The sequence below is a fragment of the Capra hircus genome, chromosome 16, assembly GCF_001704415.2.
Source record: "Capra hircus breed San Clemente chromosome 16, ASM170441v1, whole genome shotgun sequence".
Lineage (NCBI taxonomy): Eukaryota > Metazoa > Chordata > Mammalia > Artiodactyla > Bovidae > Capra > Capra hircus.
This window is the reverse complement of record NC_030823.1, coordinates 18121652-18139595: the sequence shown is the minus strand read 5'-3', so window position 1 is coordinate 18139595 and position 17944 is coordinate 18121652. Positions and strand designations below refer to the sequence as shown.

The following is a 17944-nucleotide window of genomic DNA, read 5'->3' as shown; positions in this document are numbered from 1 at the left end:
AGTTTTGCCAGCACCATTGGTTGAAGAGAACACCCTTTCCTCATTTTGTGTTCCTGATACTCTTTTTGAAAATCAGTTGACTGATATGCGTGGATTTATTTCTGGGCTGTCTATTCTATTCCATTAGTCTATGTGTCTGCTTTTAATGCCAGGGCCATACCATTTTGATTATGCTAACTTTGTAGTATTTTCTGAAATCACGATGTCTGATGCTTCCAGTATGGTTACTATTGTTGAACCCATAGTTTGCAACTTAAAATAACTGTAGGACTTTCTATTACCTAAGGAAGATCAGCAAAGCTGTACAGTTGACTCACTTCATCTTCAGATGGTGACAAGGAAATTAGCCTCATGCAATATATTTAAAGGATCAATTAAAGATGAAAGAAAATTAATTTATAATTGCTTCTTATGACTCATGATTTTCCAATGAGCCAATAGTATTTCTTCTCCTTTTTAAAAAAATAATCTTTTCCTTTGGCTCCCAAGATTCTGTTTCTCTGAATTGTTTTATATTTCTGTTTCTAACTGCTGCTGCTGCTGCTGTCGCTTCAGTCGTGTCCGACTCTGTGTGACCCCATAGACGGCAACCTACCAGGCTCCCCCGTCCCTGGGATTCTCCAGGCAAGAACACTGGAGTGGGTTGCCATTTCCTTCTCCAATGTTTCTAACTAGTCCTCTTTAATCTGACCCTTCAACTTACATATCAACATCTATGATTTCAATCATTGCATACATGTATGTGACTCTCAAATATATTATCATCTCTCCAGGTCTTTACAATGATTTCTAGGCCTATGGCCAGTTGTCTCTCTGAAAGTTAAATTTAAATGCCCTTCATCCATCCAATTCCTAATGTATCCAACACCAAGAAAATTCTCATTTGTATTACTCTAATCATGGGGAAACAGTGGAAACAGTGTCAGACTTTATTTTTCTGGGCTCCAAAATCACTGCAGATGGTGATTGCAGCCATGAAATTAAAAGACGCTTACTCCTTGGAAGAAAAGTTATGACCAACCTAGATAGTATATTCAAAAGCAGAGACATTACTTTGCCGACTAAGGTCCATCTAGTCAACGCTATGGTTTTTCCTGTGATCATGTATGGATGTGAGAGTTGGAAGAAGGCTGAACACCAAAGAATTGATGCTTTTGAACTGTGGTGTTGGAGAAGACTCCTGAGAGTCCCTTGGACTGCAAGGAGATCCAACCAGACCATTCTGAAGGAGATCAGCCCTGGGATTTCTTTGGAAGGAATGATGCTAAAGCTGAAACTCCAGTACTTTGGCCACCTCATACGAAGAGTTGACTCATTGGAAAAGACTCTGATGCTGGGAGGGATTGGGGGCAGGAGAAGAAGGGGACGACAGAGGATGAGATGGCTGGATGGCATCACTGACTCGATGCACGTGAGTCTGAGTGAACTCCGGGAGTTGGTGATGGACAGGGAGGCCTGGCATGTTGCGATTCATGGGGTCACAAAGAGTCGGACACGACTGAACTGAACTGAATCACCTCCACCAATTTTTTTTTAAAGTCTCATGCGATTATCATCTTAGTGAAAGGGATATAAATCTTAAAAAAACTGTTCAAGTCCACACTACCCATGTGTGAATGTGGCTCAGGATGCTCTCAGATTAGGCAGGGTTGATTCTGATATTGAGCATTGGCTGCTGCTGGAAAGAACTATTAAAAGCAAAAGCCACTGTGGATAATGTAGTTTCTCTGAAATAAACAGAAAGAATAAAGCCTCCCTTGACCACACAGGGCCCAAGGAAATCAGCAGGATTTGTCCCTTGTTAAATCAGTCACATAGAATGCCCCTGTCTAGAGCTGACCCTTCTATTCCACTGTTGAATTCTACTGTCATGTTTCATTTTAACATTGATGACTGTTAAAGAAGAAATCCTCTAGCACAGAAGGTCATAGAGAAAGATGTTTCAAAATATGACTGTGAGAATCACTTGAGTTTATACTTTTGCTCATCATTGAGAAGAAAAAAATGGATTTTATTATTTTTATGTTTTCCATTCTTTTCCTGAATGATATTGAAATCTCTTTGATGACTTCTGGTTGTTCTTGTGTGTGTGTGTGTGTGTGTGTGTGTGTGTGTGTGTGTGTGTACAAAGTAACACTGACTATTTTGAAAATGTGTACGAAGATGTCTAAAACATATGGGATTCCATCTAGTATTAGGAATTTTTGTTTCCTGAGGGAAACACTCGTTGTCTAAATATATACAGACACACAGAACAGAGGAATAACTATTGTGACCTCATGTTAAAGTTTTTAAAAAATAATCATCTAATTTGAATGTACTTTGAGTCAGGCACTGTGTTAGGTACTTAAAAGTATATATTTTTTTCATGAATTTCCAAAAGTCTACGAAGATTATAAGTATTTTATTGTTAAGGAGAAGATACAAGTATCACTGTATCTCTTCATTGATTTTGAAAATAAATTGACTTTCTCATCTGCTTTTTCCATGTGTTTATTTAGCCCCTCCATGAAATCCACGCATATACTGTTATCTTACCCTACTCTGCTCTTTGTTGTGCATGACTATGTTTGCTATATTTTTCTCTTGGCTTATTTTGTACAATTTTTTTTAATATTCCCAAGGGCAAAAATAAATAAAATAGGCCCTTACCCTAAACTACTGCAACAATGACACCAATGCACCAAACACACAGTAATAGGCTGGAAAATCATTTGCCTGTCTTCATCCAAGTAGTTCATTCTTCAGAAGTTCCCTATCACAAAAAGGGGGCATGTATTTTAGAAAGCTGATCCAAGTGCAAAAATCACTCCATTTACCTTTGACACATAAAGAAAACATGATTTAATCAGTATTGAAAACAATGAAGCAAAGAAACCTGCCCAATGAAAAATCAATAAAGCAAAATGAAAAAGTATATCATATGTTTCTAAACCAAAAGTGAAACAAGAAAGGGCCACGTTCAGTTTGTCTCAGTGGGTAGTTGAGACCCGTATGTGACGCAGTGCGCTCCTGGCCCCGTCATCAAGTTGACCTGCGACTACCGGTCCTCTTTCCTAGAGCCCACAAGATGACTCCAGTTCCTCTGGGCATCACCATTTTCATCCACACCTCACAGTCCCCCACAGGTTTCTTCCCTAATAACTTCTTTTGTCTATATGTATTCTTTGTATGTTATCTTTTTTTATTTTTAAGTGTAAAGAGCTAGAAGCATCGCTACTTCATCTCTTACTGACCAAGGAAACGCAATGAACCGTGATTCCTCTCAGATGGGAGAGAACTGAGCTCTAGAGTGGCCAGGGAATCAAAAGGCTTAGACTTCTAAAACATAAAGTAAAATTCTTCTGTGACCAGATTACTTTTGGTTTTGCTACACAAGTTCTCCATTTCAACACTAAGTCGTAGATTTGGTCTAGTCTTCTTATCACATGCGTATTTCCAGGGCATCTTAATTGGTCTTTTCTTTGAGAACAAGATCAGTGATTTCAAAGGGAAGCAGATCGCTTTCTTGTTCAGTTATTTCCTTTCAGGGTATCCTACTGCAATGTTGGGAAACGTGCCTCCCAGATTCGTGGTCCTCAGTGACTCTTTGCTGGACAGCTAGCTGTTATCTAGAGTGACAGGGTAAAAGGATCACATGCCTGTAAGCATCCAGCCATCTAGCCAGGGCTCACTCACAAACTGGTGGATGAATTCCCAGGAAAAAACCAGAATGGTGATGGGACACTTGATACCTCTTCTTGGAATTGCCACAAAGTTACTTTTGCCTTAGTCTATGAGTCAAAGCAAGTCACAGGCCAACACATATTTAGGAGAAGAAAAATAAACTCTACTTTTTTTAGATTCTACTATTTGATGGAAGGAATTGCACAGTTAGTTGCAAAAGACCTGCATAAAAAGAGAGGTGAAGAGTTGTGATCATTTTTGCAATCTACCATAACCAATAAATGACGTATTCTCCTTTAATGCAGATTCTGTATGGCTCCCTTAGAGATGTCAGTTTTTATAAATCAGTAGCATTCATTCAATGTGATATTATAGGAAAAGTTCAGTAATGGGCAACAAGATGTTTAGGTTCCAATTATAGCTTTTCTGCTAGACTCAGTTCAGTTGCTCAGTTGTGTCCGACTCTTTGCGACCCCATGAATCGCAGCACACCAGGCCTCCCTGTCCATCTCCAACTCCTGGAGTTCACTCAGATTCTACTAGACTAGGTGTATTCATATCCCATTTTGTGTTCTGTGTACTCAGTGACTCAGTTGTGCCTGACTCTTTGCGACCCTATGGGCTTGCAGTCTCCTCTGTCCATGGGATTTCCCAGGCAAGAATACTGGAGTGGTTTGCCATTTCTCCCTCCAGGCTACCCCTACCCAGGCTCATTTCCTATTACTGTTATGATAATTATTTACCACAAATGTAGTGGTGTAAAACAATATGAATTTATTATATTCCAGTTATGGAAGTCAGGAGTTTCAAGTTAGTTTCACTGGGCCAAAATCAAGGTATCAACAAGCCTATGTTTATTTTGGACAGCAGGAAAAGATCCACTTCCTTGCTTTTCCAAGGAAGACACCGCCCACATTCCTTAGCTCCTGGCTCCATTCTTCACCACTCTGTCTCCTCTGGTCTCCGCTTAGGTTCTTATATCCTTTCTCTGATGCTCAAATTGTTTCCTTCCTTCTTGTGATTATGTTAGACATCTTCTGATAATCCAGGGTCATCTCTTCATCTGAAATCTGCCAAGTTCCTTGTGCCAAGTAAGCTATCATAGCCACAAGTTCTGGATATTAGGACTTTTGACTTTGTTGGGGGTCATCATTCAATCCGCTATACCAGAGATAGAAAACTGTGGCCTGTGGGCTAGATCTGGCCTGTCACCTGTTTATGGAAATAAAATTGTATTGGAACACAGTAATATTCAACCTTCACATACTCTCTATGACTGCTTTCACACAAGTAAAGCAGAACTGGGTTACACCAGAGGTCATTTGGCCACAAAGCTTAAAATATTTAGTATAGTTCTCTTAGATAAAAATTTCTGACTCTATAACCAGAGTCACTGTCACCCTGAGCAAGTTACTTAATCTCGCCAAGTCTCATAGAATCATCTCTATGATGATTAAAAGAAGCTTAAAAGTAACTTTGGTTAGACAATACCCTATACATTTCTCTACACAAGTCACCTTTAAGATTAACCTGTCATTCAGCTTCTGCTGAAAACATGGGACTCAAAAGAGTTTATTGTCTCATGACACAGCTCTTGTTTATTTCAAACAACTCTAATCTGAGAAGGGTAGAAATCTTATTCTTCATATTAAGCAAAAATTTCATTCCTGTGATTTTCTCACCTGGTCTTATTTCTGCCTCTGGGGTCACAGAAGTAGCGTGCTTGCTTCTCCTTAAGAGTGCTTTAAGAATTTTAATCTACATTGAGACTTGAAAGTTATCATATTAATATAATGAGGAAGTTAAGGAAAGGAAGACTAGAGCTTCTAGACGTAAATGTGTGAACACTGTTATTACAGTGAGTCTTCTGGGATTTCTTTTTCTTTGATATGTCTGGCATTGGTGACCAGTATGTCAGATGCGGTCTACGTTCCCTGTGATAAGCTGGAACTGCCAGGGACCATAGCAAGCTCTTCTCTGGATGACAAGATTGTCCTCACCCTGGACTCAGTTGGTACTGTTGTCTGGATGCAAGGGAGTCACTGCCCAAGTCCAGATCTTATGAACCCCTTTATTTGTAGGAAGGCTTCACTAGGGAGGGTGGACTGAACACTGTTGACCTCCTGCTTCTTGATGAGGCAATACCACTCACTTCCTCTCCAATAAGTCATGTGAGTACGGCTTTTGGCTCACACACAGAGGATTTCCTAGCCCCGATCCCCTCTTATAATTCTGGCTGTCATTTCTAGGAGAATCTGATGTTACTAGTAGGCTGTGAAGAAAGGAAAACTAAGAACCTCAGACCACACATCCACTGCAGAGATTGAATAAAATCTTACCTGGGGGAAAACCAAACTCCTCTCGAGGGCACTTGTGGGGTCCTGCACAAAAGAAGCCAGCAGAGAACTCTTCTGGCCTTTGGGAGTCAGAGTAGAAGCCCAGCCCTTAAAAAAGAGTGGCCCCTTCCTTGTGGAGAGGCCAGCAGAGCGAAAGCTATGCCAATCAGAAAGGCTCAAAAGAGTTAAATTGTTCTTAAAGCTACATGTCACATTCAGATTTATCTGTGGTATCCTATGTCTAAAGTTTTCTAGTGCCTTATTCATTCTTTTATTCAACAATGGTTATCGAACACTTGCTGGTTGGTAGTCTTTGTGTTAGGAAAAGATGGAAGAAAACTCTTTGTCAAATTTCCCCAATTCATCTTGAAGCTTCTTTCTCTTCTATTCTTTAATAATCATTAATAATCCTTGTCTAAAATCCCTCAGCAATTGAATGTCTCTTCCTCCTTTGTTCTGTATATTAAATGATGACTACATCACCCACCATTTCAACAAATTAGAAAGCTAGGAATAACTCCAGGCCCTTCTTCCCTTCTCCTTTCAATTTGTCCACCCCATCCTACTGATTTTATGTACTAAACATTTCTCAAATTTATCCTGCCCCTTCCCACTGTCAGCGTTGCACCTAATCTGGCATTATCTTACCTCTTTTCACTTTCCAGCATTATGTCACCACCTTCCTATTCAGAATTTAAGTAACAAAGTTTTGAATTATTTAAAATTTCATACCCTCTCCTGCTGTGTCTTGTCTCTATTTTCTCCCCTCCCTGTTTGCCTGGCTTACTCCAGTCCATCTTTTCATATTTAGCCTGCACATCTCTAAGATTCCTCTATATTACTTCTTTCCCATCCTTTTCCACCAAACTGCCCCTTCCTGTGTCCCCCAAAAGTCTGCATACATCTTTGTTAATGCTCTCTCCACTTTTATTTCTCACTAGACTGTGAGCTCCTTGAAAACAAGGACAGCTCTGTCTTATTCATCTTTATGTCCTGCTGCAGTCCTGTAACATAGTTGGCCCTCAGTGAACATTATTGATGTTAGTCAATATCTTTAAATCAATTTGATGGTACCTTTGAGGCCCCAGACAGAAGAGAGTTCTCCAAAGAGAAACATCAGTAAAGTTATCTTTATCCTGGATCGTATCCATGGACCCCCTCTTGTCGTAGCTCTTCCTCACATGATGAAGTTTCTGATAGGGAAATCCAGTATCGAAACACATCCCCTTCATTCATACTGATGTTTCTGAGCAGTAATAAGTAGGATAACTCCTTTTTTCTTTTTCTTTTTTTTCTGTTTGCCCAAATGGAAGAGGCTCCCTAGAAAGGAAAATATATGAGGTTTGAGATTTAAGAGACTGAAGCCAATGAATTTCTTTCCCATTGAATTCAGCCAACGCTGGGGTGACACAAGGGCCCATGCAGAAATGTAATCGCACAGAGCTAGCAGACATTGGCAGTGCTTTCCTGCTGTTTTGCTTACCATAATGAACTGGTCAATAAACATCACAAATTGTTTATCTATATAAATCTTGACAGATTACTCTTTATGAAATCCATTTAGCAAGTGAGGTTTTCCCATAAGGATGAAAAATGAAGATTTTAAACAGATTGCGGGAGAAGCCCTAGCTGTACCAGGAGAGTCAGTGTAATAAAGGTTTCTTTATATTAATATTACAAAAACCATTTATCCTGACAAAATCAATATCACAATTCATCTTAGTTTGGTGTTTCTCTTTCTAAGCTTAAAATGTCTTTTTCTTTATTACACATAATTTTGTTTTAATAAGTGTGAAATGTATTTCATTTAGGAGATGCTCTTGAGGCAGGATAACTTATAAAATGACATCAAACCTGTAGCTTATTTGCTAAGGAGTCTTGGAAATGTTTAAAATTATATTTGAGAGGTGGAGAAATTTACAGGAATCATTTTGCTTAAACTTTAATTACAAAATTATCCCCAGTGTCCTTTAGGCTAGAAACAACCTACAATATTCAGAAAAGTCTCCTGTAAACTTCATCCAGGTAAAAATCTCTCTTACTAAAGTCAAGCAATTATAAGAAGCCAGAGAAGTTACATGCAAAAAGAGTTGGGATAAGAGACTGTGAAACCAGTAAGAGTCATATTTAGTTACTCAAAACACTACGTGGTTTCCTAAGAAGCAGTTTATTTATTCCATTTGGATTTGGAACTTAATATCCCATGGATATTGACAGAGCTGACTTGGAGTTAAGCATGTAGCAGTTAGCGGGAAGAAAATAGATCTCCATCAAGGAAAGGAATTATACACTGGAAACTATTACTCTAAATGTACTGTATGGAAAATAAATGTGATTGTCTCATGAGTGAATGGCAATAAAAGCTGAAATACTCAAGAGACACTTATTCATGAGTGGTATAGTGATATATATGTGCATTGAGAGAAGCTTGTCTCTTATTGTTTATGCTTACCAATATTATACTAACAGCCGACAAACAATATATTCTAAGTAATAGCATATAATGAAGTTAGGAGCAAATTAAATATTTTGTTGCTTCTGTAATTTCATTTTAATTTCCATGCATAATTTTCATCAGCTCTAATACTTAAATAGGCTATACAAGATATCTGTTTGAGATGGAATTCTGTCTACACATAAAGGACATACTGTAGTTGTTCAGAGGGGGAAAATGTACTCTTATCATGACATAAAAAAGGGCAAACTACGGTATAATAGTTTTTGAGACAAACTGTACTTTATTTATTCCCAAGGTGATATTGGTCCATAAAGCAAATTTGCAGCTTATTTAGCAGCCTTAGCTTTTATCAGCTTTTTTAAGGGTGTTGAATGATTACCCAGGAGATCACACGGTAAAAGTTGCAGTGAGATGAAGTAACTCTATCCATCCAGCATCTTTATTAGAAAATATAGGTGAAGCCATGCTCTTCATGTTGTTTTCAATGTGCCCTATGAAAAGCTCCTCTTTAAAGGTCGTGGTCTTCTTAGGTGTGATGTTTTGCTTAATGCTTCATGCTGTGCTGGGCTGGGTTGTGCTTAGTTGCTCAGTCATGTCTGGCTCTTTGCAACCCCATGGACTGTAGCCTGCCAGGCTCCTCAGTCCATGAGGATTCTCCAGGAAAGAATACTGAAGTGGGTTTCCATGCCCTTCTCCAGGGGATCTTCCCAACCCAGGGATCGAACCCTGGTCTCCCACTTTGCAAGTAGATTCTTTACCATCTGAACCACCAGGGAAGCCCTAAGGCTTCATGGTGGTACCATCCCAATCTATGACATTAACATGCACTGAGTGAAAAATTCACTCTGAAGAAACAAGTCTTAGTTACTATCATGGTAAAATGCCAAGACTGATTTTTACAATCAACTTTGAGTCCAAGAAATTCAAGTTGAAATGAAGTTCTTTCATTCTGTTTGTATCAATAGCATCTTTTCATAGATCAGAATAATGCTCTATTCTCTTATCATTTTGGGTAAATGAGTTTAATATAAATGTTAAAAATGATATATAACATATATGAGGCATCAGCAGTATTTGAACATATTTTCCTCAAACTGTTTTCTTAGCAAAATTTAATCTTTATAAAATGATATAATTTTGACTCTTTAAAAGACTATAGGATTACAAGACTTTTAGGGGGAGCAGTAATTATCACACCCAGTTTTCTGTTTCACAGCTTGAAAGATACTTAAAGAGATAATTTTATGGGTGCACGTTCAGTCGCTCAGCCATGACCTGCTCTTTGAAATCCCATGAGCTACAGCCTGCAAGGCTCCTCTGTCCATGGGGTTCTCCAGAGAATACTGGAGTGGGTTGCCATTTCCTCCTCCAGGATGGGTATCGAATCTTAATTTTTAGCTGTTTGTGAGGATGAGAAGTTTACAGTGTTTTTAACAGAGCAACTAGTATGCAAAATAAGTCACAAGATGTATCATTGCATATAAAAAAGCAATATAACACTTTCTTGCTATTAATTAATGTACAAAGAGAAGGCTTTGTAGTGATTTTATTGTGAATAGCATTTTTGATAAAGGCATCTTTCTGTTTTGTGTTTGTTTAGCTGAAGAATCTTTTTCAATATACCAGCTAAAACAGACTATTTTATTCCACAGTGTTATCAATAGATGTAACTTTTTCCATGCTAATCAAAGCATTATTTTCTTTAATGGTTTATGTATTTTCAGATGTCAGCCTTGCAACTGTCATCTCTCAGGAGCCTTAAATGAAACCTGTCACTCAGTCACAGGCCAGTGTTTCTGTAAACGATTTGTTACTGGATCAAAGTGTGATACCTGTGTTCCCAATGCAAGCCATTTGGATATCAGCAACCCATTGGGCTGTAGCAAAAGTAAGTGAACTCTAGTCCATGTATGAGGCAACATCACACAGGGCAGTGTCTCATTAATTTCGTCATTGAGAACCCATCAGAAAGGCTTAGGTACAATGTGGAGAATTTAAGTGAGAAATGAAAAAACAAACAAACCACTGAACGAAATTTGGTTTCTTTTCTTTGATTGGAGCACTGAATATGGCAATTATCTGAGTAGTGGGAAATTTACAGTGGTCTGTTGGAATGGTATTGCTAGCAAGGTGACTATAGTCTTGGTTTACCCCAGACTGAAGGTTTTCCCAGAATGTGAGACTTTCCATGTAAAATTTAGGATAGCATTGTGAAACCGATATGACTGGTTACCTTGCCACTTAAGAACATTTCCAGGTGATTTCTATAGGAAATGGAAGATTTATACTTATTTGTTGTGAGTTTTATGTCCTTCTATCCTCCCAGTTTTATGGACACTATGCTGCTATTAGATGTTTATTGATATTGTAGCAATTATAATCATTATTTATCACTGCATGTTACTCACGTATTTGATATTCCTGTCTTTCTACTTTAAGTAGTATTAGTAGTTTAACATCTCTCACATTTTTGCTTTAATTCTTAGAAGCCAAAATTTACATCATAGTGTCTTTTGACTTTTCAACATTATTCTTCAGTGCTTTGAAGTGACTTCTCAAGGTCACTTGAAATATGCTACAATTTCTTAGTATATTGGTGATTTCTTTATATTTACTTCAAGATAGTATATCCTTGCCTTTTCCAGAATGGCCAAGGAATGCCTATTAAGAACATGTGGTAAGGATTCCTCAATAATATAATGCACAGTGCATTTTCTGCATTCCTCAATATATAATTCCTCAATAATGTAAGGAATAAGGGTTCCTCAATAATATAATGCACAATGCATTTCCTCCTTGAGGTATCCTGAGACCGTATCATGAGTCACAATGCTAGGAAATGCCACAAGTCCAGACAAATCATCATAAACAAGCATGCCTGGAAGAGTGCATTCTATATTTAAGGGAGAGACAGAGAAGTAATAAGATGTTGAGTTCCACAGCAACTATACTAGATTTTGAGGTAGTGAAAGGCAGGGTGTAGCTAATAATTAAAAAGACATATTCAGCTTTTGTACCTGTGTGTTTTATCTTCAGTATCCTGTGTTTCATTGATCTCTCTGGATTTTAAGATAAGTAAAACCATAGGTATTTATGCTAAACTTGGGAAAGGAGTGTAGTAATTGCCTTTGTGTATAAATATAGTCTCAATACCAATCTGGATTCACTGAACATTTAATTAATATTTATTATTCATTGATTAGCTATAGAATTGATTGATTTGTGAGCAACAGAAATTCTAGCATATTTCCTTGGTCGCCAGTCATAGAAATCATTTATAATAGAATTGTGACAGTTTTACATTCACATATGGAATCATAGCAGCTTTTCAATCGGTTCTGCCACCAACATTATATGAAAATATAAGCACCTGCTCCATTTTCACTACCTGTGCTCACACCTGAGACACAGTCTAGGGATTACACCTCAGGCAAAAGTGGATGGTCTGGTCACAAAACCTGGCCTACATTTCTTAGTAGTGGTAGACATTCACTTTTATGTTAAGATTTTTCTTCTCTGGGCTAAATACTTTTAGTCTTTCCAAATACTTTCAATTCGTAATGGTTAAAAAACAAATTGCATATTTATAATCACTCTTTTCTGGATATGGTCCTTTTGACTTTCTCTCTCTTTAAAATTGTAATCCTTAGTATGGAACACGTTCGTCCAGCTTCTTATGGTGGTGATTTTGCTGCATCTATTTTAGGCCGGGGTTTCACAATGTTTATAAAACAAAGTTGGAAGCTCAGCATCAACAGAGGTAATGCATTGAAAACATTAGATAGGATTCCTGCCTGTAAAGAAGCACAAAGCACAGTCAAGAAGCATGATGAACGCAGTGAGAATAAAAAGGCGTAAATGAAGGGTGCAGAAAAGGGCTAACTGTGGGATGAATGTGAAGGAGGCTGCTGTCTGTCCTGTTCCATGTTGATTTTCCTGTGATCCTGGCTTTTTATCCCAGCAACGGCCAGAACAACCAACTGCACAAAGATAGGATGCTATTGAAAGGAACGTAGTGCTATCTATTGTTGGAACTGTGAACTACCTCGGGTGTGTATTTTTCTGTGTCCGACTAATTTCAAGAATGCGATTTGGGAACCACAGTATTGTAACTATTTTCTTTTACACGGCCGTAGCCATTGACAAAAGCTTAGTGATATCATCTGTGATCTTTTTCAAGACAGAGAATCAGGGTGGGAATCCTAGGATATACTTTCTAGAATGCAGGAAAATTGAATTAAACTAGTTAGACCTTCTCTCATAGTCTTACTTATGATGTGATTTAGTTCTTTCCTGTGAATAACTGTTTTATGCTTTTAAAATGATAGTCATTCTCTTTGATACAGAGACAGAAACAAGGTTTTAAAGAGTTCTGCTTTCTGAATGCTTTCCTACTGAATGATATACCATTTGCCCTAAACTTCTGGCTCTGAATTTAACTAAACAAACAAATATACTTATGTATGCACAGGTCATATATGCACTTAAATCTTTTTTATATCAACTCACATTTATATTTATTCTTGGTTATTTAGCAGTCTTCTTGCACATTTTTCTCTCTACTCTCAGAGAGGATCTCATAGTTTTTCTTTTAAAACTATCTTATTGTGATAAAATATGCATGCATTAAGTTTACCATATTAAATATTTTTAAATGTACAGTTTGGTGATGTTAGATACTTTCATAATGGTGTGCAGCCATGACTACCATCCATCTCTGTTAACTCTCTTCTACTTGTGAAACTGAAACTCTATACCCATTAAGCAATAATCTCCTTCCCCTGCATTATCCCCTACCTCCTGGCTATCATAATTTTACTTTCTGTCTCTATGATTTTTAATAATCTAAGTATTTCACATAAGGAAGATCATAAAGTATTTGCCTTTTTGTTACTTTTGTTAGGTATTCTGCTTATTTCACTTAGCATATGTCCTACAGGTTTATCCATATTTGAGCATATGCCAGAATTACCTTCCTTATAAGACTGAACCATATCCCATGACATGTATATACCACCTTTTGCTCACCAATTCATCTGTTAATACACAGATACTACAAAGCGACTTAGCAGCAGCAGCAGCAGCATGCTTTAATTGCTATCATGCTTTAGCTGTTTTGAGTAATATTGCTATGAATATGGGTGTACAAAAATCTCTTCAAGATTCTGCTTTCAATTCTACTGGGTATATTCTCAGAAGTGAAATTGCTGAATCTACTTTTAAGTAAAAGTAATTCCACTTTTACTTTTTGGAGGAAGCTGCTTTTCACAACAGATTTATCATTTTACATTCTTGCCGACAGTGCACAAGGATTCCATTTTCCCTACCATTGTCAAGAATTTTTTCCTGTTTATTTAAAGTAGCCTTCCTAATAATATAAATGTTATCTCATTGTAACTTTGTAGAGTCAATGGTTACTGATATTCAGCACCTTTTCATGTGCTTATTGGTTACTTGTGTAGATTCTCTGACAAATATCTACTCAAGTACTTTGCCCTTTCTTTTGAATTTTTTGTTGTTTTTGTTGAGTTTTAGGAGTTCCATATATTTTATGGATGCTGATCCCTTGCCAGGTATATGATTTGCAAATATTTTCTTTTATTCTGTGGGCTGCCTTTTTAATCTGTTGATAGTGTCTTTGGTGAGCAAATTTTAAAATTTTTGAAGGCCTCCTATTTGTCTGTTTGTTTTCTTTTGTTACCTGTGCTTTTAACATGTGAGAAATCATTGCCAAACTCAATGTTGCAAAGCCTTTTCTCTGAGTTTTCTTATTAGAATCTTATAGTTTTATGTCTTGCATTTAAATTTTTAATCTATTTCAGTTAATTTTTATAGATGGTGTTAGGTAAGGATGTATGTAGCTGTCCAGTTTTCTGAGTTTCATGAATAGACTTTATTACCCCTATTGTATGGTCTTGGCTTCCTTGTCAGAAATCATTTGACCATGTATGGGTTTTTATTTCTGGACTCTATTCCCTTGGTTTATACATCTGTCTTTATTCCAGGGCCACATTATTTGATTACTGTAGCTTTGTTGTATGTTTGATATAAAAAGTATACATCTTCCAGTTTTGTTCTTTTTCCAGATTGTTTTGATTATTTTGAGTCCCTAAAGATTGCATATGGACTTAGAGTGTTTCCTACTTTTGTAAAAAAATGTCACTGAGATTTTGACAAAGATTCTATTAAATTTGTAGATTTCTTTGGGTAGTATTGGCGTTCAACAATTTTAAATCTTCTAATCCGTGATTGGGTGTGTTTCCATTCCTTTATGTCATCTTTAATTTCTTTCAATAAAGTTTTATAATTTTTGGTGTGTCTTTTATCTCCTTGATTAATTCCTAAAGATTCTTTTTGATGCTATCGTAAATAATTGTTTTCATAATTTTCTTCCCAGATTTTTCATTGTTAGTGTATACAGATACTATGGACTTTTGTTTGCCATGCCTGCTGTTCAGTTGTGTCTGACTCTTTTGCAACCCCATGTACTGAACTGAACTGTACTGTAGTCTACCAGGCTCCTCTGTCCATGGAATTTTCCAGACAAGAATTCTGGAGTGGGTTGCCATTTCCTCCTCCAGAGGATCTTCCTGAACCAGGGATTGAACCCATGTCTCATGCATCTCCTGCACTGGCGACAGATTCTTTACCACTGAGCCACCTGGAAAGCCCACTGATTTTTGTTTATTGATTTGTATTATATTTTGCAGCATTGCTTAGTTTATAAACTCTAAATGTTTTTGTGTGTGTGTGTGTGTAATCTTTAGGGTTTTCTACATAAAAGATCATCTATAAACAAAGATAATTTTCCTTTTTGATCTGGGAGTCTTTTATTTTTCTTTCATGTCTAATAGCTCTGGCTAGAACTTGCAGTACTATATTGATTGAATAGAAATGACAGCAGGAATCCTTGTGTTGTTCCTGATCCTTGAGAAAAAGCTTTAAGTCTTCAACCATTGAGTGTGATATTTGCCTGAAGGTTTTTCGTATATGAATTTTACTATTTTCCTTCTATTCCAGTTCATTTATTTATTTTTTTGAAAGGGTGTGACTTTTATCAAATTGTTTTCCTGTATCAGTTGGGATGATTATGTGGTTTTAATTTTTCCTCATTCTGTTAATGTGGTGTGTTGATTGATCAATTTATGTGTGTTGAAACATCTTTGCATTTCAGGAATAAGTCCCACTTGATCATGGTATATAATCATCCCAATATATTGCTGAATTTCATCTGCTAGTACTTTATTGAGGATATTTTCATCGATTCATGAGATATATTGTTCTGTAATTGTCTTTTCTTTTGCCTTTTTCTGGCTTTGGCAGCAGGGAAATATTGGCTTCAGAGACTGAGTTAGGAAGGGTTCCCTCCTCTTCAAATATTTGGAAAAGTTTGAGAAGAATTGGTATTGTTTTTATTTAGTTTGATATGCTTTACCAAATAATTCATTAAGTCCAGGACTTTTCTTTGTTGCAAGATTTTGATTACTGATTCAATTTCATTACTAATACAGGTCTATTCAGATGCTTTATTTCTTTGTGATTTAGTCTTGGTAAGTTTTGTCTTTCTAGGAATTTGTCCTTTTCATTGAGATTATCCAGTTTGTTGGTGCACAACATTATGAAGATGTTTAATATCACTTAACTGTACATTTAAAAATGGTTAATTTGCTAAATTTTATACTATATATATTTTACCACAGTAAAATTGCTTTAAGGAAAGCTATAGGATCCTCTGTAACTAGAGATTTAAAAATGTGAATGATAAAAAAGGATAAATATAAATGTGAGTTGAATATAAAAAAAAGATTTAAGTACATATGTAACCTATGCATATATAAATATCTGACTGATTACAAAAATGGTAAGAAGAGAAAAATAAAAGGATAGAGTACTGGCTTTTAAATTCTTCTTAAAGTCCTTTTGATCTCTGAGGGGAGTACTTGCAGTAGTGCAGGTGGTTGAACAATGGGCACTGTCCTTTTTGTCTGCAACTCTGTGATAAAAAGTAACAATCAGCAATCAGAGCACAGATTCCCAGCATTTGGACAAAAGGGTCTTTTTGCCCACTCTGGTTCCTGCAGGCTGTGTGTACTCTGTTCCAGAAACATGTGCACAGCTTCCTTTCAAGGAGCGGGGGTGGGAGATGGGTTCTTCTACTGTGCAAAGAGCTGAAATTGATCAAAATTAACTGCAATTTACCATTCAACCCTTCCCCTGGAAGTTGCAAGCCTTCAATAGACTCCAGAATTTTAAGGTAGTTATATTAGATTCTGCCAGTGCAAACTGTTGTCTTGGTGGGAAAACAGATTCCTGGTTCTTCTTACGCTGCCATCTTCCCAGAAACCTATCAATCTCTTATTATATTAACAGCTTTATTGAATTATGACTTATATATCATAAATTTAACCATTTTAAGTCTACAGTTTATTGAATATCAGCAAATTTATTGTTGTGCAAGCATAACTATAATCTAGTCATAAAATATTTCTATCACTTCAGAAAAGTTCCCATGTACCCATTTTCAGTCAATTCGCACTTCAACTTATAGCCTCAAGTAACTCATTATCTAGTTCCTGACACAATTTTGCCTATCTAAAATATTTTATAGAAATGAAATCATACAATATTTAGGTTTTTGTATCTGACTCCTTTCTCTTAGCACTGTATTTTTGAGATTCATCCATGTTTTTATTTATCTCAGTAGTTAATTCCTTTTAATTGTTGAGTAAGATACCATTTACTATATATTTTTAATCCATTGAGTTGTTGTGCATATAAATTGTTTCCAGTGTTTATCCATTATGAATAACGCTATCATGAACACATGGGTACAAGTCTTCATAATGGACGTGTTTTATGTCTCTTAGATTTGTCTAGAGTATAGTGAGTATTCACATGCAAGGGGCATGCATAAACTTAGCGCCAATTTCCTCTGTAGCCTTCGCCAACCACTTGTTATTTTAATTATTTTGAGATGGGGCAATCCAAATGAGTGATAAAGTGGTATGCGCCATTGTGGCTTGGTTTGCTTTCGCTATACTAAAGTGATGATATTGAGTATCTCTTCAGTGTTTATTCGGCTATAAATGTATATTTTCTTTTTAAACGCCTATTCTTAAATCTTTGCCCTTTCTTTTAATTAGAATTCTCTTGGTTTTAGTTGTTGAGCCTGTTAGGTTCTTTATATATTCTAGATACTAAATCCCTATCAGATATTGGTTTGTATTATTTTCTCACCATTTTTGTGAGTTGTGTTTCTCTTACTAGTGTTATTTTGATGCCAAATTTTGAATTTGGAGACTCGATTTACCGGTTCTTTCCTTTTTTTTTTTTCTCTATAACTTTTGTATCATATCAACGGAAAACTGATGCCTTTTGAACTGTGGTGTTTGGAGAAGACTATTGAGAAGTCCGCTTGACTGGCAAGGAGATCCACCAAGTCCAGTCCCTAAAGGAAATCAGTCCTGGTGTTCATTTGGAAGGC

General features: G+C 36.7%; 1 protein-coding gene across 1 annotated transcript in view; it reads left to right on the top strand.

The window, feature by feature from the left end:
- The window catches only part of USH2A (usherin), a 935662-nt gene that overhangs the window by 212240 nt on the left and 705478 nt on the right, over window positions 1–17944 (top strand). Inside the window, exon 15 of the mRNA XM_005690572.2 lies at window positions 10185–10348. Within this exon, the coding sequence (XP_005690629.2) occupies window positions 10185–10348 (164 nt within the window). The remainder of the gene's footprint in view (window positions 1–10184; window positions 10349–17944) is intronic.